This window comes from Phocoena phocoena, chromosome 2 (assembly GCF_963924675.1).
Source record: "Phocoena phocoena chromosome 2, mPhoPho1.1, whole genome shotgun sequence".
Lineage (NCBI taxonomy): Eukaryota > Metazoa > Chordata > Mammalia > Artiodactyla > Phocoenidae > Phocoena > Phocoena phocoena.
Window position 1 is genome coordinate 44919015 of NC_089220.1, and position 21772 is coordinate 44940786.

Below are 21772 nucleotides of genomic sequence, written 5' to 3' on the forward strand. Positions count from 1 at the left end.
AAAAAACTCAAGAGAACATATTAACTTTTTTGCTTCCTAGTACAGTAAAATAAAGATTCCTCATGTTTTATAAAATATGCTGGTAATCTGTTTATACTATACCTCTCGCAAGTTATGTTGTGCTACCTCCTGAACGTGAGCTTTCAAAGATTCATTTTCTTCTTGAAGATCCTGAAAAAGAATAAGTCTATATAAAAGTGATATTCAAGTATAAAAAAGGTGTTTACTATTGTTTTTAACTTCTCACCTGTAACCATTTCCCTTTATTGGCTAGGTCTTTCTCCTTCTCTTCTAAAACAATCTTCATGGTATTCATCTGTTCCTCCTTTCCTTTTAATCTAACAATAAGTTAAGAACTATCAGTGAAAATGTTACATGACTAAACAAAGTAAAAATACTGGAGACTGGAAAAGAGTATTTTAGGTTGTACTCATAACCCGAACTGATTAAATAAACTAAAAAATAAATATTTCAAGTATAAAGGCATATAAGATTTTGGAGATATCTAATTAAGCAGTAGCTCTACTCCCACCCCTTAACACCCTGTTTAAGTTAATACCAGCAAATTTAGCTTATCACAACTAGTTTGGGTATGAAATATATAACCAGTTTCACAGTGGCTATTAAAATGGGCAAAGAGCAACATGTCAGTTGAAGGTCACATTCAGATTATAAAGCAGAAAAATAAGACTTCCACTCTATCCCCATTCCCATCAAAAAACCTATAGGTTCAATCCTAATGAAAAATTTAAGACTTTGAGGCCTTTGTGAGATATAATTTGATGGGGTTTTTCGTTTGTTTGTTTGTTTGTTTTGCGGTATGCGGGACTCTCACTGTTGTGGCCTCTCCCGTTGCGGACCAACAGGCTCCGGACCCGCAGGCTCAGCGGCCATGGCTCACGGGCCCAGCCGCTCCACAGCATGTGGGATCTTCCCGGACCTGGGCACGAACCCGTGTCCCCTGCATCGGCAGGCGGACTCTCAACCAATGCGCCACCAGGGAAGCCCGATGTTCTTTAAAATATTACTTGAAATCAAATAAAAAGGAGCTACAATTTTCATTATAATTATGTTTAACTTGTGGAAGAGAGATATTAAAGGGAAATGAGGCAAATGGTACTTACAAGTTCTGAAGTTCTTGAACTTGAGAAGTGATAGATAACTAAAATATAAAGAAAGAAGCAGAAAAAAAGCAATTCGTAATCCTTTCAGTTTACCTTAATAGGCTTTATGGTAAACCTTAAAATGTGCACACTTCAAATTACAAAGACCTAGCCAAAACAGAGATGACTTGATTTCACCTTCTCTTGGCTCCAATGACAGTAAGAGTAATAAATTAAAAATGAGGGGGGTAGAAGAGACTAGGAATATGGTTATGAATAAGTCTAAACAATGTGATACTTTTTTGAATTGTGAAAATTAGAATATTAACTGTCCACATACCTCCCTATCTTGTCAAAGCGCTTTTCCTTCCCACTCTTCAAGCCCAACTACTCAACAGTACTCTATATTGTCCTTTAATCTCCTCTTCTTACCATACACAGTTCAATAGTACCTTTCATTCCCCACTGCCTTCTCACAGTCCCTTCAGATCTTGGCTTAGATGTCAGTTCCTCAGAAGGAGACCTTCCTGAACTCTCAGTCTATATTAGGAATTTAATCTTTTCCTCATACCCTATTTCATTCAACACATTATCTCCAACCACTAACATAGTACTTTGATAAGTAGGAGGAACTGAATAAATATTGAATGCATCTGTTGGTTGGATGAATGAATGAATCATCTCTTCCATGCAATCTCACCACTTTTTTCAATCAAACCTTATCAGATTATATTCACCAAAACCACCCATCTATTTCCAGTAACCACATCTACCTCTGAAATACCCCAATGAAATCTGTACTTTATTCTATAGGCAAAGGTTGAGCAATACGTATTCTATAACAAAATGTTTTGGAACATGCAGTCAAAAAAAAAAAAGGTTTACCAAAGTGTTTTTTTTTTTAAGTTGGCAAACTAAAATGAAACATTAATATAGAAAACTTTCCAGAAAAAAACCTTTAAACAGTTAAAAGATATGTTGATTAAAATATTAAAACATTTTCTCAAATCAGGCAAAAATAATAAAAAGCACATAACCCAATATACTTACAGCACACTACTAAAAGTTTTCTTCTGAGTAACAGAAAAAAACCAAATAGTTCATTAATACGCATACACTAATGAATCTGTCATGCTATGGCTCTGGGATTTTTACCTGTTGAGCCTTTTCAAGCTGGATATTTCCTATTTCTTCTTTTAGAGCCTCTATTTCCTGTTTCAAATCCTTGACAATGACAAAACAGACAAGGTTGGACAATGGAAACACAGAAATTGACATAAAATGCAATGTACAGACAAACACATGAAATTAAATGGTATTCACTAAAGTTGATAAACAAAAAAGCAAAACATAAGTTTTCTCTCTCTCAATACCTGAATAGTTTTCTCCTTATTAGCAACTTTGAGAAGTTCAGCTTCCAGAAGCTCTTCCACAGACTTGATCTTTCCATCTTTTTCATGGATCCTTAGATAAAGAAATGCATTATTAAACTTCGGGAGAAATCATCAAGATCTACCAACTAAGATATAAAAATAGTACCAAATCATTAATAGGCTCACCAAATCAACTCTTCCCATTTTAAGTAAAAGAGCAACCATATTTTGCAGACAGAAGGGGAAAACAATACTTAAAGCTCTTCCTAAATGAGAATTAAGCAGTAACTACCAGATGGCTGAAGTCTATGCACGCAAGGAGAAGCTGGTGACATGTTTCCAAAGTGCACAGGGAATATAAGATTTGCACCCCAAAGAATACTAAGGAGAACTGAGTTCCTCTCAACAGTATAGGTTTCTAGGGCTCTGAAAGCTATGGCAAAACTTACATACAATTATGGTATTAAACTTTATAGACACTTCAAGAAAACAACACATACAAGGAACTGATCTCTATCCAATATAACCTGTTCATTAACAGTTCCTAGTGCAGAAACAGAAAATTAACAATTTGATGCCACAAGTTAATAAATGGAGTCAATCATGGAAACTGATTTTTTAACAACTGCACTGGGAAAGCACAGCTAAGTCTCCTTATTCCAGCAATGAAAACTCCTAGCCATCTTAATTGCACAATAAAACAAGATTTATGAGCACTAATAAAACTGGACCAAAAGAAAAAGACCAGTTTAATAATGTCATTACTTACACTTTCTTAAGTTCTTCAACTAGAGATGCAAAGGAAACCTAGAAATAGGAAGGTATCCTACTTGGTAATTTGCTCAAAATATAAATGGGTCATAAATAGAAAAGTATGTTGTTCTTTAAATTTTCCACTACACCAAAACCCCGGAAAAGTAAACCTGGGAAGTAATTCTTTCTAGATTTTTTTAAATGTCATAATTATGAAAATGAAAAGCACTTTGAAAGTAAGCAGCTTTAAAGCTACTTATGGTAAGTGTAGGTCAAAAGAAAAACCAATAGATAAATATTAAAATTATTGACTCAATGATTCTAACCAGATAAGGAGAAAAAAGGAAATTTCCTAACTTCAGGTAACCTCTTTTACTATTATTTAGAGTCTTACTTTATATATGTATACTCAAAACCTTTTATCACTATAGTAACAAGCAATGACATCCTACCTAGAATACTCTATCCAGTGCCTGGCATAAAGTAAGCATTTAATAAATTGCAGCTTCTATTACTGATAATCAAGTCACCAATCATTCACAGATTAAAACTATAATTGACAAATTCCATGTTGGAGAAGGGAGGAACAAAAAAAAGGCTTGCTGCTATATTTGATAACACGTTTGCCCAACGTTTAAAAGAGAATGGTTGCAGGATCTACTAAATATATTACCTGATCATTTTGCTTGGCCCTTAAGTCTTGAACTTCTTTTGTCAGAGATGAATTTTCTGTTCTTATTGCCTTTTTCAAAGACACATAAGCACAACATACTTTTATTTTCTGAAAAAACAGCTAGCTTCTCATTTTTCTCTAGCTGCTTCTTTTCCTCTCTGAAGGCCCAGAAATCTCAGTTGCTCTGTATGTCTACAATTCTGCAAATGGACTTTAATTCAATTATCCTCACAAGTATTTCTACTTATGTTTCCACAACCTGAAAACCACACAGACCACTTGTCAAGTCACTTCTCTCCCTAAAATCAAATACACCTTTTACCTTATTTCTTCCAGCAATCCTATCCAAATTAAGTTAGTTAAGGCTAATGATAATCATAAAATAAAACTGCATTCTCTCCATTCTATGGCCTCCAATACTATTTCATGAACTTATTAAGTCCACTAGTTATTCTTGTAACTAGTTGTTGTTTGGTTATAATTCGGGCATGGGTGGAGGTGGGGGAGCATATATTACAAACCATAACAATAATATCTACTTCATTAAGGCAGTGAATGCTATAGGTAACTACACGTTTTTGTATTTATAATAAAATCTTAAATTTAATGAAAAAGGACATCATATAAATTCATAAAATGTGGGTAACTAAAAGGTATGGGAAAAATATTACACATTACAGTAAAACCACTTCATGTTCACTGAATAATCATAAGGAAAACAAATATACAAAATTCTTTACATTCAGTTCTTCCTCTTTAGTGGCCACCTGAATAAGTCCAGTTTCAAGTAATTCTTCTACAGTCTTCAACTTCTCATCTTTTTCTTGAATGCTGAAATTATAAATTTAAAACACATGTATGAACTATTTTTCAAAGAAAACAATATGATTTCTAAATAAATATTTTATATGGATCAACTCCTATGCCCATTTTTCCTTCTAAACTTTCTATTCTAGAAAGGTTTCTAAGGATCTTTGGTCATGGTCCAAGGGTAGTCCCTCTTTACCAAAAACTAAACTGTATTCAAGTAATGCATGCTTACATGCTAGCCTAAACAAGTAAATCATGGCCACACATGCCACCCACAAACTTAATGTAATTCCAAATCAATCAATAGTACATCACTCTCTTCCATTATGAAGTACAAAGAGAATTTTAAGAATTTAGATTAATATAGTTAATAATTCTGCTATCTCACACTTGGTAGAAATGAGTCATTAAAATATTTTTTAAAAATTTAATCTCTTACCATCTTTCCATTTGTTCCAAAACATCTTTATTAGGCTAAAATAAAATCACCAAAAAAGAAAAAAAAATTAATTTTACCAAGTCTGCATGAGGTAAAACTACTTCAGAAACAGAATTCTATTAGTATTAATTAGATCCAAAATTTAGGAAGATGATCCATGTTTGAAGACTGCTAATAATTAAAGAATTACTGAATTCAGAAAACACAAGACAGGGACGTCCCTGATGGTGCAGTGGTTAAGAATCTGCCTGCCAATGCAGGGGACACGGGTTGAGCCCTGGTCCGTGAAGACCCCATATGCCGTGGAGCAACTCTGGCCGTGTGCCACAACTACTGAGCCCACGTGCCTAGAGCCCGTGCTCTGCAACAAGACAAGCCACCGCAATAAGAAGCCCACACACCGCAACAAAGAGTAGCCCCCGCTCGCCACAACTAGAGAAAGCCTGTGTGCAGCAATGAAGACCCAACGCAGGCAAAAATTTAAAAAAATAAAATAAATAAATTTATAAAAAAAGAAAAGAAAACACAGGACAGAAAAGACGAGGCTACACAAAAGACACAGAAAAAGATGAAGTATAAAATGGGCTGGCAAAAATGAACTCGTCCCTTTTAAGTTTTTAATTACTATAAAAGAAATATTAAGGATAAGAAGAGAATTTGCCCCTCCTTTACATTAATTCTTCAAATCTAAAATTCCAAGGCTCTAAGGCCTTGCAGGCCAAGAAGGAGGCTTTGTTCCTTTTTTTTTTTTTTTAAACTAACATATAAGACAAGTGCACAAATCCTGTGTACAATTCAATGAATTTTTAACATGTAGATTTCACATAACCACCACCTAAGCCAATATACAGAATGTTGTAAAATTGATTGTAGGTACTTCCCTGGTGGCGCAGTGGTTAAGAATCCACCTGCTAATGCAGGGGACACTGGTTCAATCCCTGGTCCAGGAAGATCCCACATGCGACAGAGCAACTAAACCTGCGAGCCACAACTACTGAGCCCGCGTGCCACAACTACTGAAGCCCACGCACCTACAGCCTGTGCTCTGCAATGAGAGAAGCCACGGCAATGAGAAGCACACCGCAAAGAAGAGTAGCCCCCACTCACTGCAACTAGACAAAAGCCCACGCGCAGCAACGAAGACCCAATGCAGCCAAAAATAGTTAAATAAATAAATTTATAAGAGTAAAAAATAAAATAAAACTGATTGTAAAGTGCAGAAGCAACACAAGAACGTATTCTCCTTGCTACATTAAAACATGACATGTGAGCTGATCCCAACCATTCACCCCATCCTTCTAGCATCCCGCCCATACACTTTACAAAGTCCTCAATGTTATATTTACTATGTGTCCAGAAGCAAGGTTTCCCCATCAGCATTCCTAGGTCTTCAGGCAGCTAAGCAACCTGACAAAACAGGTTTGGGGTCTTTTTCCCTTCAACATTCTCTTCTACCCATCCCATTCCCTACCTGCTTTCTCTTAATTTTGTTGGTTTCATAATTTTTTTCCAATTTTATTACAACCATTTTTCACAAATACTATTAATTTTTCCATTACCAAATCCAAGTCATAAGATTCCACTTTCAACGTATTTCTAAAAATTAACCCCCTTTTCTTCATTGTCTTAGGTTAGATCCTCAGCTTTACTCATCTTAAATATCACAATACCCTAATTCTTCTCCCTGTCTCTAGAGTTCATAAGGACTATACTGTGAGAGGTACAGAACTTCCGAATGGGAAAAAAAAAACTTTCCTACCATCAGAAAGGACATAGGAGCTGTCAAAAGTACATTAAATCATGCTTATAAATTGTGAAAAATAAATCATGCAGTAAGTTTATAAATCTTTCATCAAGATGGCTTTCGTCCATCTTTATTTTTTTAATAAATTTTTTAATTGTATTATTTTATTTTATTTATTTTGGCCGTGTTAGGTCTTCATTGCTGCGTGCATGCTTTTTCTCTGATTGTGGCGAGTGGGGGCTACTCTTCATTGGGTGCGCAGGCTTCTCACCGCGGTGGCTTCTCTTGTTGTGGAGCAAGGGCTCTAGGCGCATGGGCTTCAGTAGTTGTGGCACGTGGGCTCTAGAGTGCAGGCTCAGTAGTTGTGGTGCACGGGCTTAGCTGGTCCGTGGCACGTGGGATCTTCCTGGACCAGGGCTTGAACCCGTGTCCCCTGCATTGGCAGGCGGATTCTTAACCACTGCACCACTAGGGAAGTCCTGTCCATCTTTATTTTTGATGCATGTTGTCCCACATAAAAACAATACAAAGTAGGTGACTATGTATGTGATAGACATTAACTAGACTTACTGTGATCATTTCACAGTAACACAAATATAGAATCATTATGTTGCACACTTGAAATTAACATGTCAATTGTATCTCAATTTTTTAAAAAAGACAACACTATTAAGTCCTAGTTATATGCAGCTTGATCATTTAGCTGTATTACACCTTTAGTACTGCATACTTCACTACCACGTAAATTCAAACACCTCATGGTTACCAGAATGATTCAACTAAAATACTAGACAAAATGCTGATTCATTCTTTCAACATCCTTCAGTAGCATACCACATTCTAGATCAAGCTCATGGTCCTTACACAGCCTACAAAGTCCTTCATGATTAGGCCCTAGCAAATCTTTCTCTTCCCCTTAATACCTCATACTTTGCACTTCCACAATATGCCAATATGCTCTGAATATGCCAATTTGGCCACACTACCATGACTTTTAACACTGTATCCCCTCAGTTTGGATTGCCCCATAGCTGTTCAGCAAATTCTTGGCTATTTTTCAAAATCAGGTTTAGCTGCCCCCTCTCTGTGGCACCTCTTACTCTCCTTCAGATAGAATTATCTCTTCCTCTAAACCTGTACACACAGTTTAAAATTTTTTCAAAAAAAGAATTTTATTCATCACTTTTTCTGTGTGTACACCTATCTCCACACTAAACCACATTCTTGGGGCAAGAACCAAGTCTCATTCATCTCTGTAGCCTTAGCATTGCAGCATAGTACCTAGCATACTCTCCATTAGTAAAAATTTAATGGACTCAATATCCTTTAACAAGGTTACGGTTTAACAAGTACTCTTGGTCAATTGCTCACTGAATGTTCAATTGCATGAAATCGACCCAACTTAGTTATCTATCCAATATTTTACCTTTATACATTATTAATCTAATCCAATCCAATTTTCTCCTCCGTGGATGACTTTCAAAACTACATCATACAACAATGAATTATTCTGCAATAAAACAGAACCAGGCCGCAGGGCAAAAGAAAAAAACTTCCTACTGCTACAGTTTTTACTTAATAATCTTTATCTTTGAATCTTAAAAAACTACTAGTAAAAAGTCATGCTGTTCCTTTGCTAAAAAGTCAAGATGCTCAAAAAAAAATAAGACACCTCAGGACCTTCCCCCACATAAAGTATTATTTTATTCTGAAGAAATGAGATCTTAGTAACTGATTTATTTCTTTGATCTATCCATAGGCCTACATCCAAATGGAGTCTTCTCTTCTCTAGTATATAAACAGGTTACCTTACCTGATATTTGCTGTCTTTCTGCTTCCTACACCTAAAGAAACAACAAAAACTTGGCACCATTATTGGTTTGTGCGTCAATAAACTCAATTTTTTCCTCCAGGATAAAAATCCATGGAGCAAAGAGACTGAATTTTTTTTACATAACAAAACTGTTCATCTCTCAACTGTCACTTGGAATTCTGACTGCTGGGTAGGAAGGGGTTAAAGAATGGTGGAAATGAAAGAAATTCAAATTATGCTAATCTTTATCTCTTCCTTCACTAGCAGTGGCAATAAAAATGACCAGAGGAGGGCTTCCCTGGTGGTGTAGTGGTTGAGAGTCCGCCTGCCGATGCAGGGGACGCGGGTTTGTGCCCTGGTCCAGGAGGATCCCACATGCCACGGAGCAGCTGGGCCCGTGAGCCATGGCCGCTGAGCCTGCGCGTCTGGAGCCTGTGCTCCACAGCGGGAGAGGCCCCAACAGTGAGATGCCCGCGTACCACAAAAAAAAAAAAAAAAAAAAAAAAAGACCAGAGGAAAAACCAAAGAGCTGGTTCTCTGGTCTGCTAAGATCAGAGAGAGAAGTCACAATGACAACCAAAAACATAACGTCACGGTCATATGCTTTCTAGACTATTTAAAAAAAAAAAAAAAAGAGCTTTCAGAACAAGGAGGAAAAATTCTAAGAATTACCAAAGAGCAAATCTTAAAAGATGAGTTTCTCCTCTTATCAAATAATTCTTTTAAATAAATTTTAAAATGTGGCTATGAAATTATGTTCTGTGGACTGTTCTTCATAAAACTATTCTTCATAAAAAAAGAATCCATCTCACGCTAAAAGTTATGTTAACAGAATATTTAAAAATACACAGAAGCTTTATAGTAGACAGAAGGCTGATTCAGTAAGAAAAAAATTAAAACAACAAGATCCTGTTGTATAACACAGGGAATTACACTCAATATCCTGTAATATACCATAATGGAAAAGAATATGAGAAAGAATATATATAAATCACTTTACTGTACACCAGAAACAACTGTAAATCAACTATACTTCAATAAAAAAAAAATTTTTTAATAAAGTACAATTCAACACCCCCCCCCCAAAATAAAGAAACTAGAGGAAACTAGGTAATTCTTAGGCTATCATGTTACCTTAAGGGGGAAAAAAAAAATTAAGGCTAATGGTTTTACTCTTGTCTAATGATGAAGAATATCATTTTTAGTACAGAATAGAAGTGAAAAGAAAAGATCCAGGTACTCTGTTTAAAACTAAGAATTACCATCACCTTTAATACTGGAATTCTAGGGTAGATTCAGAAATTTCTAGGCATTTATTTTACCTCCCATGAAGTGAATTTTAGAAAGTTTAAAACTTTATATATTGAAATAGGTGTTCCAGAATCTCTGATAACCAACTCAAAAAAAGGACTACATTCTGCTTTTCTGGGTAAGAATTAACACAGCCAAAAAATATCTATCATATTTTATCTAATCCAAGTCACCAATGTTGCATCTCACAACTGGTAAAATGTTTACATAACACTAAAAATTAAAGATGCCTCCAATTAAACTGTAACCGGAGACTAAGATACATCCAGACTTCAGAGATAATAAACTGAGGAGAAAAAAATTCTTACAGTTGATGAAATATCTTATCTGTTAAAAGCTGTATAACAACAAAAGGAAATAGGAATACGATTTAAGAATAAAACTTAAATATCATTTGAGCATTACACTGGCATGAAGTCATGTCCACACACTAAACATCATTTGTTCAGCATTTTCTCCTCTATTACCTTTAGTTTGAACGGGTAAAGCATATACAAAGTTTATGCAAAGCACTTAAATACCATATTTGTGGGGGAGGAAAACAAATAATGGATTAATTCTTGACAAGTAAACAGATGTTCACAAAATACTTCTAAAATACTTCCACAACATTTGGCACAGCTACTTACACCAATTCAATACCTGCACAGATGTGAATTTTAAAATAAAAAAGCATGCATCTGCTAAAGGAAGTGCTATATCATTTGCAATAACTTACACTTCAGCTTCTAATAAAATGTGTCAAAATTTAACATTAGTAGAGAAACATGCCTTCATTTTAATGTGTCAATATAATATGAAGTGTTTCTAGAATATTTTTAAAAACTGGAATTTGAAGAATTATTTAGAAGAGTATGAAGGCAACTCTTAGGAACAGCCACAGAACAGACATCACCTGGGGCTCAAGTTTATGGAGCCATGCTTATTCAGGCTGCTACAGTTTTGATGGCTTGCTATAAATACAGAAAGAAGTATGATGCCAATAGAGGGTGGAGATGAGATGGAAAAGAATATTCTAAAGGAAAGGAATTAAGGCTTAAGATGTCTGCTATATGCAAAGCACTAGGCTACTCAACTATACATAAGCTCCCCAATTTAAATCTAACACGCTTATAATGTAAATAAAATCTCAATGTAGAAGACCTGGAATGAGAGGTCTTAGAAAGGTTAAGCAATTTGATCAACATCACTGCTTTTAAGTGCTGGTAGTAGGTTTCAAACCCATTCTCTTTTTAAGAATCCACACTGCTTTACAGAGAAAAGTGAGGCTCCAAAAGTCTGACTATTATCCTGAGAGCCAAATGCATCAAAATGACTTAAAGAAATTATTTTTATGCATCCTATTAAACTTTTTTTTTTTTTGGAAAATGCTATAAACAGCATTAGCTTCTTCTCAGAAGAGAAATTAAATTTTCCTTAATTTAGAGACTTGATTAGCACAAGATGACTAGAAATGCAATTAAAAGACATATCTGCACTTAAACAAAATTTCTAAAAATGAACGAGTTGATTACTACTTAAGAAGAATCAGACCTTGTTATCTATTGGATATTTCTAACTTATAATTCATGAAAAGCCTTACCTGTTCAGAAACAAGAGTCTGTAGCTTCTGAACTTCTAATTGTAATGCTTTCTTTTGGTCATTTAGAATCTAAAAGAAAGAATCTCAATTTACTGTTTTATTAAGAAAAGGTAACAAAGCAACCATCTGAATGTTTTTTTAAAAATCAAAGCCATATTACTGTTAAGTACTTATAAAGTGACAGGTGAATTATATACTGACCTAAGAATGCAAATCTCATGAGGCTCCATTTTTCAGTTTCAATGAACATATTTCCAGAGAACAGGAATACAGTAATAGTATAATGTACATATACAATGATCTATAAAAAGTTGTTTCTACTGAGCCCCCCTAATTCAGTCATGTGGTTTATCCCAGTGTTAACACTGTGCTTAGAACCCTTACATATGTATTTCAAAGAGTTTAATCGTTTGTGCCAATGAATTCTGGGAAACCCTGCTTTCATGAGTGAGTACTTACAGGATTCCTATTAAGCAAAAAAAAAAAAAAAAAAAATTAAAAAAAAAAAAAAAAAAAAAGCAAATCTTACTGCATGCAGAGATGTACCCTGGCCATCAGAATGCTTTACAATAATCCTCAAGCTGTTTGGCCATGACCAGAAACTAGCACTACACCAACAATGGAGGCAAATAAAACCATCTCAAACTACCAAATGAAAACTGTAAAGAAAAGGTTGGGGCAAAACAAGTATCAAAAGTCTACTATAAAAACAGGTAAGTCAAAATAAAGCAAAAAGTCTATGATAAAATTGTTCATAGAAGTCCCCAAATAAACTATAGAAACACTGTTTCAGAGTGATCACATATAAAAAAGTAGTATTTCTACATTCACTTCAACTGAAAATTACACAAGTTTGTTCAAAGAAAGCTGAGTTGACAAGTTTAATTACACACCTTAAATTCTTCCATTTTGTTTGAAATTTCACATTGTAGCTGCTCTTCAAGCAGTCTTATTTTATCATCCTTAACGTGAATACTATGAGAAAAAAAATACTTCATATATACAGAAAGCTTACATAAATTATGTGCACAACTATCAGCTATAAGCAGCAATGTCTTCTGTAATTACACTGGAACATAAATGTATGAATGGCCCATGTACAGCAATACTTTAATCACCTTTTTTGCATCTTCTCCAGTTCATGTGCAGCAGCAGCCTGTTAGAAATGAGAATTGTATCATTTCTCAGGAAGCACTTAAACCTATTCTTTTACTTATTTTTACGTATTAAAGTTATATTTTCATATATTTAGAGTAAATAGTTAAATCAACAGCATACATTACAGTAATATTTTTCGCTGTCCAGTATTTTGTACTTCTTACTGTTCAACTTTTATCCTAGTTTAAGGTATATCCTTTTCTGATTAAATGGCAGAAGGCTAAAACAAATCAGCACATCGTAAGTGTTATAACTGAGTTCTCTGATAAAGTGATCGATTTCTTGGATCAAACATTAATTTCATCATGAATATAGTAACATTTAGGTGAGTTGTGAGAGTCATGGTCAAACAGAAGAAGGTTTGGGGCTTCCCTGGTGGCGCAGTGGTTCAGAGTCCACCTGCCGATGCAGGGGACACGAGTTCGTGCCCCGGTCCGGGAAGGTCCCACATGCCGCGGAGCGGGTGGGCCCATGAGCCATGGCCGCTGAGCCTGTGCTCCGCAACGGGAGAGGCCACAACAGTGAGAGGCCCGCGTACCAGAAAAAAAAAAAAAAAAATCAACAGAAGAGGGTTTTAACAACACACCATGCAGCCAAACACAAGTAACCATTATGTTTACTATCTACATAAGTAAAACTAAGGTTTGCAATACCAATGAAAATAAGTGTCAACAAACTGTAATTCTAAGGTAAATGCTTAAAAGCAATAAAGATCTACCTGTTCATTTGCCAGGGCCTGTAATTTTTGCACTTCAGCTTTTAATAAGAAATTCATATTCTGTATATCCTAGAACAAGAAGGAAAAATAGTATTAGAAGTATTTAATATTAAATTTGAAGTTTTGTAATGTATCTCTTCTACCTAAGCAAAGGTCTCAAATTACAATTTCTTAAGTCAGAAGGAAAACTATCAACTTCTGTTAACATATTTCCCAAATTATTATGAATAATAAATATCATGTGAGAAAAGGCCTTTGAACTTCTCTTAGAGGGCTAAAGAGGATTTTGTAGTTTAGAAAAGAGGTAAGACACTTTTCAAATGAATTCAAATGAATTCTATCTAGAGTATTTTCCAGTCTTCACAGACACTCATACTAATTACAAGATCAGGGTAATTCAATGACTATAAAATACTGTAGCCATTTATAAGAATTACTGTACCTTAAGTTCCTCCTCTTTACTTGCTAAATGATCATGTTCATTTGCTAAAGAATCTTCAGTCTGTTTTATCTGCTTATCCTTTTCTGCAATCCTTTAACAGGAAATAGATTTGTACATTCAATAAACATTTAGAAGTCAAGTCACAAATCAAAGGATTAGAAGCCTCAAATATGGTCATCCTTACTTAAGTAGTTTTTCACATAACCGTACCTTCCATTTCTACAGACCATATCAGTTTAGTAGTAACTGTCACAGTCATTACTACAACTCCTTAAAATACATACCCCTATTTTAAAACTTGAGGTCAAAGAAGTTAAGTAATTTAAGCTCACAAGCCTGGCAATCTGAAAAATAGATTCCAGGTCTTCTGAATTTAAGTGATCCATGTCTATGCAAATTATACAATACACACCAAAAAAAAGAACTTCATTTTGGGCATACCACCATATAGTTAGATACAGAGTAGCTACAACTACTTATTAGACACAAAAACTAACTTCCACTAATCTCAAATCACAATAATCTCTTCCACATAACTGCTAAAGCCCAAAGGGAAAAAAGCTTCCCCAACTCTTTTTATGACAAAGACATAAAAACATAGAATACATAATGCTTAGGGGTAGAAGAGCAAAAGCTGCTCCAAATCTACTTGAGAGTATTTTTTGAACAAGTTAGAACGTAAAGTCAATCATACGTGTAGAATCTAACAGCTATCAGTTAGTGGTGACTAAGCAATTTTAAGAGAAATATAGAAAGGCAGGCTTACACTTTATGTAACTCTTCTGCTAGAGCTGAAGCGGATGTCTAAGAAAGAGAAACAGTGTCAACATAAAAGCCCTTAAGAGAAAGTTTTAAAGTTGTACAATAATCATCACAATAAAGCTTTAAAAATTAAAAGAAATAAATGTGTATAAAGTTAAGGAAGTATCTGGCTCATGATGAATGTTCACTAAATAACAGCTAATATTCTGAAAGTAAATTTGATCAATAACAGCCAGTATTAGGGAATTACACATCATAAGACATTTTTAATAAAGTAAGTTGACAGGTCTGAAAACTATGTAACTGCCAAGCAACACATAAATAGGAAAAACAGTAGCAAAGGCTATCTTTCATTCATGTGCTTCTTTTCCTTAGTAACAATTTCCAATAATGAAATGATACCATTCATGATTAAGATAACAAGTCGTTTGGTAATGCTCGTGTTTATCTTTATTTTTCAAAAGGTACTTATAGCATTCTCTAAATATTAAGTTTCTGATAAATCTTCTATAACTTAAGATCTCAATCCAATTTGAGTTAATAATTTACATACACACATACATCCATATACACACACCCTTTCCTATATTATATAATTCTTTCCCAATTAATTTTTGACTATAGTTTCTACAAAGAAAACAATTAGAAAAGAAAAAAATGGTTGCAACCTCAGTTTTGGGATTTTCAACTTGCCTGAACGTTACAAACAACTTTTTAATGTTAAAACCACTTTTTGCACAGAAAATGACTTCTATTCTAAGCTATTACTTTTCCTACAAACAACTTTTAGAAGTTTAAAGTTGAAGAACTGAAACTGAAATTCACAGTATGTATATTATGGAAACAAGCTAAGTACTTGCAAGTTTCTTCTCTTCTTAATGTTGTATTATTTATATTCTAAAGGCTATATATCTGTATCTATTTATCTACCTATTTATCATGTTACATAAGAATGATGCCAAGGATTAACAGGTTTTACAATACCACCTAGAAAACTCTGGAAGGTTTCACACTCAAACTATACTGAATTATAAATTTAAAAATGATTCTTTGGCATATATAACCTGAGAGCGATGGTTAACATACTGCTAACACCTGAGGGTATACAAAGTTTTCCCTTATGGCTAGTCAATATTTAGTGAATACTTCTAAAACATAAACTATGATTCTTGACACCTGTTTTCTGACAGGATGGTAATCAACATTTTTTTCCTCCTAAAGTTAAAAACTCTCTAACCCACCTTCCCAGTAGATTTGGATTTCTTCCGTAGTGTTTTCTTACAGCACTATACATAATTATCAGAGTGCTTAGCACTTAGGATCATCCAGTTGATTCATTGACTAGTCACCCAACTACTAATCCAGTACGCAGCACTCAACAGGCACTCAGATTATTTACACAGCTAGGAAGCCATTAGTAATGACAAGCAATAAGAAAGCACCATTACCTGGGCTGCTATCTGGGAATGGAATTGTTGAATTTGAGCTTTTAAAGCCTCATTCTGCTCCAAAATATCCTTTCATAAAGAGCAACCAAAAAGGAGAGGGAAAAGTGTTCTGTTAAATATACCAATGTATATGAACAAAATGAGTTACAGGTACATCTGTTTACCTTTAAAAAGGCACTCTTAGATTCCAAAAGGCGTCATTTTAAACAATGATTAGGCACTCTATTCTGAGAGCTAATTTACAAAGCAGAAATTAAGAATACATCGTACTGTTCCTAATCTAATGCAAAAAAGCATAAGGCTGTGGGTAAAGGCATCTTTGAGCACATATTCAGATCATATTGTGACAACTGCTTGAAGATTAAATTAGAATTATTCATCCGCACTCCAGAATTAGGATAAGATAGGCTACCCTCTCTCTTCTACACAAGACACATCCAACCACTGCCCGTCTTTATTTCTTTTAAAGAGGGAAAATTAGATACCTGAACTTGCATTTGTAGAGACTCTTCTTTGTTCACCCTTTTTTGCTCCGATTCCATTAACTGCATTAGCCTTTGCTCCAACTGTTGTTTTGATACCAAGGTATCTGTAAGCTTACTATGCAGACTCTGTACTTCATTTTCTTTGGCCACAAATTTACTCTGTAAATCTAACAAAACATTGCATTTTATAAAGGTCTCTTCCTTGGCCTGGTTACTGCTACTCGTCGTTAGTGTAGGCACTGCCTCCTCTAGAATACTCTCCTTGAATCTCTCCTCTGCTTCCTGCATATGGCTCCCTTGAACAGTCTATGCTTACCTTTTTCACAGCACCTGCCACACTGTACTAACTCACTTCCTCTCCCAGAGAGTGAGCTTTTTGAGATCAGAGATTGCCTTTTCCCTATACCCAGAGCTGTACCCAAGGCTTGGCACAAAATACATAATCAATAAATGTGTTAAATGTGGTACATGGATGTTTAAAACTCATATCATTTCTCGCAAGCATTCTTTATTTCCCCAAAGATGCTTTAGTAAGTTATTTAGTGAAAAAAATCAGAGGAAACCAAAGGTCTAAAGAGCCAAAACTCTGTATGATCTAGCCTTGTGTTTGGAACAATATTTTGCTAGCTCTCCACCATTTTCATGGGAGGAAGGTAAGTAGTGGAAACATAGATAAAACACACTAATACAAGCTCCATTATTTCCTAAATGAATTCATCGAATTAAGAATAAGTAGTGAAAGTTAGCATTTAAGTAGGCAGTTTTAAGTCAACTACTTGGGGACTTCCCTGGTGGCGCAGTGGTTAAGAATCCACCTGCCAATGCCGGGGACACGGGTTCGATCCCTGGTCTGGGAAGATCCCACATGCCATGGAGCAACTAAGCCCGTATGCCACAACTACTGAGCCCACGCACCACAGCTACTGAAGCCCGCACGCTGCAACTACTGAAGCCCATGCACTCTAGGGCTCACGCACCACAACTACTGAGCCCGCATGCTGCAACTACGGAAACCCGCACGCCTAGAGCCCGTGTTCCGCAACAAGAGAAGCCACCACAATGAGAAGCTCGCGCACCGCAATGAAGAGTAGCCCCACTTGCTGCAACTAGAGAAAGCCCGCGTGCAGCAACGAAGACCCAACGCAGTCAAAAAAAAATTAAGTCAACTACTTGGAATGGTAATGCTCTTGCTGTTTTTCTCTTCACAATATAGGAATGAGTCCTTCTTAGAAAAAAAAAAATTAAATGAAGAACTGATCAAGGAACCAGAGGGAATAACTACAGAAAGGGAACATGCACAGGTTCCCATTACCCTACTTATTGACTATAACTTAATGCCTCAGACAAAACTAGAGAGCTTATTTTTTAAATCCTAAGAAATGTTAAAGAAATAAAAGTACTATGAAAGTATAAAAGCTATTTTTATTGACCTATAACCAAAATGCCAATTTACACTGTCTTCACATATGGAGAGGGGAGGAAATTTTACCCAGAATTACATACTAAATTTAAATGAATACCACTTCCCCTTACCTTGCTGAGCTGCTTCATGCTCTGCTGTTCTCTTCCTGATATAGCTCTGGACTTCTTCCCACCTTCTCTCAGCTTCTTGCAGTTGAACCTGGAGAAAGGATAAGTCAGCACAAATACAGGATTCCAATTTAACGGAAAAAAGCATCCTCTGTCTTTACTGTCGTGACATAAAACTGCTTATTCCAACAACTAATCACTAGTCTCCTACATTTTAATAAGATAGGCAGATGTGCTCAGCCTGATAATATGCACAGATATTATCAGCCACTGCAATTCTACCCTCCAATACACAGGATTTACAGATTGGAGATTATTTCAGAAACTCAGTATTTGTGCTGGTGGATCAATATAGCTACTACTATGGATATACCTGATCCACTTTGCTCTCATCAGCTTTCCACTGATCTTCCTTCAGCTGACAGGCTTTCAAAAGGATAGTATCTTTATTGCTAAATTTCAGTGGGCACCTAAAATTCTTATTTTTAGGTATAGCACAACACTTCAATTATGACTATAATATTTAATGTCATTTATCTACTTATCCATATCCATAGAGCACAAACTTCCATATTTATAAATGCTACCAGCAAACACACCAGCAAGACAAATATTTACTGAAAGAAAGGACAACTATATCACTCTCCCACAGGGACCCATGAAAGCTTCAAGAGAACAAAAATTATGCTATTTTCTGCATTCAATTATTCTCAAAGCCCTTTTAACCCCTACTACTCTAGAACTGGTATTAAGCTATATTGATTGTATCAATGACCTAAGTAGGAGTCTGTCAGATACATTTAACTTACAAAAATTGAACTATACGTTCAATAAATCCTCTCCCCAGTAAAAGGAGGAACAGACAATTCTACTTGTCACGCTACTCAATGTACACAGGCTAAAAAGTGCCAGAGAAATGAGTCCACTCCTCTCTCTCAGTCAGCCTGAGCAACCCCATGCGTGTCTTCCTAGTATAAGCATCTCATGACAGCAAGTGCCATTCTGGTGTCTAAAGAAACAATGTGTGATTTTTTCCCACTATGGCTCAAGTGAAAGCAACTGGAGCACTACTTCGTCTCGTGCTAAAGTAAAGGAAAATCATCTATTCCAATGCCGGAATAAAAACAGGCTCTACTAAACTTACTGAGAAATCCAAGTTATGGATAAGCGATGTTGAAGGTGATTTTAACTACCTATCAAAAATTTGATTTTTGCCTTACACATATAGACCCCAACCTCCATATATATAAGACGAAATTCTACTATGTATGCCTGTCAGTCAGCGAATTTCAATTTTCATATCTTCAAAAAGTCTTTAACTGCAAACTCAAGCCTATATTCAATTCTTTCATTAGTGTACACGTTTCTATATAGGCAGAGCACTAAAATTACAAGTCCCATTAAGCCTCAAACTACACTTCTCAAAGCTATATACACTTTAATGTCATTGAATTGAATACCTACATTTTTTATGAAATGATAAAGGTAGGAATATATCACCTTCAACTGAGTAACTGCCTGCTCAGCATTCTTCTTTTGGACTTCCTCTTGCTGCAGCTTTCCTGTTTTCTCAGTCAGCTCATTCACCAACCTAGCATAATCCTGGCGCAGTTTATTTAGTTCAGCAGACTGCCTGAAAACAGTAACTGGATTAGGAACCTTCCATTACTACAAAACACATATAAAGAGTAAACAAAATATATTTTATATGAGTTATGCTGAGTTAGTAATTCCACTTATAGCTAAATGAAAATGAATGCTATAAGTGACTACTAATAATGAAGTTTGGTTGAGTGTAATCTGAATCATTCTGAGGACAATAACACAAATACTCAAATTACTATAAAATAATCAAGAAAAACAGATGACCACACACCATGAGCACGAATCAACAGTGTCACCCTCAAATCAGTGTTCTGAAAATCTATTAAAATCAACCTGTCAGAATATTTATTCTATGTAAGCATGCTACTAGTCTTCTCTTGGACTGTTTGTCAAAGTACAGCCCACAGCCAACTAAATCACTATCACAAGGAATGTGTCTTAACATGCAGATTCCAGGATTCCACATCTCAGAGCCAATAAATCATAATCTTATAAGGGTAAGACTCAAGAATATGATTTTTAGCTAATGTGCCAGATGTTCTTCAGAATAATGAAGTTTGTTAAATGGAATAGAAGGTTTAAAACTTGTAAATTCAGCCTCATAAATTTATAAACTGTTCCACTGGTGGCACTAGTGTTCATCATACAGTTTAGCTGAAGAGGTTCTTCAAAAGCAAGAGGATAGTTTTAGAAAACTCATTTTAGAAACAAGTGTAAAAAACAAAAGTCTAACCAATTATTATCAAACACCATTTTGGTGACTGAAGAAAATACTCTATCATTCAATGAAAATACTCTGCCATTCTATTAAAAGTAAAGCATTTGCAAACATACTTGCTTTCTAGCTGGTTGGTAGTGTTGCTGACAGCATCTCTCAGTATGCCATTTTCCTGCTTCAAATGAGCTATCTCTGCCTCCATCTGCTCACGAACTTGCTGGAACTAAAATAATTTTACACACATAAGATTTAGAAAACAATGATTGCCAAAGCTAACTTCGAAGAAAATTTATTATGATGAGAATGTGAAAAGCATCAGTAGAATGAAGTCTGGATATCCTTTTCAAATAAATATAAACAAATTTAAAGGATAAATTCTGATAGTGACGAATACAAAGTAAACATAAGCTGCCACAGCATTCAAGAATGCAAGTAGATGCCAGCTGCTATCATAGGCAAAATAAATACACTGAGATGCTGTTTTAGAACTAAAAGATGTTTTAGAACTCTTTCCTACACAATAGACTCACATAGAATTAATATGTCAATTTTGTGTTAGCAATATTTTAATGAAAGATTTTAGTAATCAAAACTTTAAAAACTGAAAACATGTTCATTTACATTAAGTTACAAATTGAGCCATAGCCAAATAGATGGCAAATTCACTACACAAAAATCTACTTGCTAAAATATCTGGCTTCTTGTTTTTTATTTCAGAGTTACAGAATCAAAAGACAAAGAACACTGAATCTTATATCCCCACAACCTCAATTTAGTATGTGAAATGATCTTAATAATTTTTAGTAAACCTATTCAATTAAGAAAATCAAGTCTATGTTTCTACTTTTCAGAGAACTTATCATATGTAATCTATATCCTGGCCTCTATAAGCAATCAAGTTGAAAAAAAGAATCACTTCAACACCCTTAACCTTCAATAAAAGATGTTGCTACATGTATCCCACTAATTTTCAAATGAATAGTAAGTTAGAATTAAGAAGAAAAAAGATCACACAAGGCCAGGAAAATCAGTTCTTCAATAACCTGGTTAATGGGAAAGAATATTTCAAATGGCTGGGGCCTGGGAAGATGGAGGATTGAGCCAAATTAGAGCATCAAAGTAGTGGATGCAGTAAGAACCTGAGAGGAGATTCATTCACTTCTTTATCGCTATTAGTGGTATTTCCACAGAAAAAACTGGAACTTCAACAGCAGTAAATTTTTCAGCAAACTACCAATGGGATCAAAGTAATATTTTGCAAATAAAAATCTGGTACTAATTACACATATTAGAAAGGAAATGAGA

General features: G+C 35.1%; 1 protein-coding gene across 2 annotated transcripts in view; it reads right to left on the minus strand.

Moving 5' to 3' along the window:
- The window catches only part of KTN1 (kinectin 1), a 119318-nt gene that overhangs the window by 31972 nt on the left and 65574 nt on the right, over positions 1–21772 (minus strand). For both annotated transcript variants that reach the window (XM_065871108.1, XM_065871109.1), the window contains 20 exons: positions 20584–20690; positions 19645–19777; positions 18148–18235; positions 16615–16781; positions 16130–16198; positions 14686–14723; positions 13920–14010; positions 13478–13546; positions 12720–12757; positions 12495–12576; positions 11602–11670; positions 5152–5186; positions 4643–4733; positions 3903–3971; positions 3246–3283; positions 2477–2567; positions 2259–2327; positions 1125–1162; positions 248–338; positions 103–171 (listed from right to left, as the gene is read on the minus strand). In XM_065871108.1, coding sequence (XP_065727180.1) covers positions 103–171; positions 248–338; positions 1125–1162; positions 2259–2327; positions 2477–2567; positions 3246–3283; positions 3903–3971; positions 4643–4733; positions 5152–5186; positions 11602–11670; positions 12495–12576; positions 12720–12757; positions 13478–13546; positions 13920–14010; positions 14686–14723; positions 16130–16198; positions 16615–16781; positions 18148–18235; positions 19645–19777; positions 20584–20690 — 1542 coding nt within the window. The remainder of the gene's footprint in view (positions 1–102; positions 172–247; positions 339–1124; positions 1163–2258; positions 2328–2476; positions 2568–3245; positions 3284–3902; positions 3972–4642; positions 4734–5151; positions 5187–11601; positions 11671–12494; positions 12577–12719; positions 12758–13477; positions 13547–13919; positions 14011–14685; positions 14724–16129; positions 16199–16614; positions 16782–18147; positions 18236–19644; positions 19778–20583; positions 20691–21772) is intronic.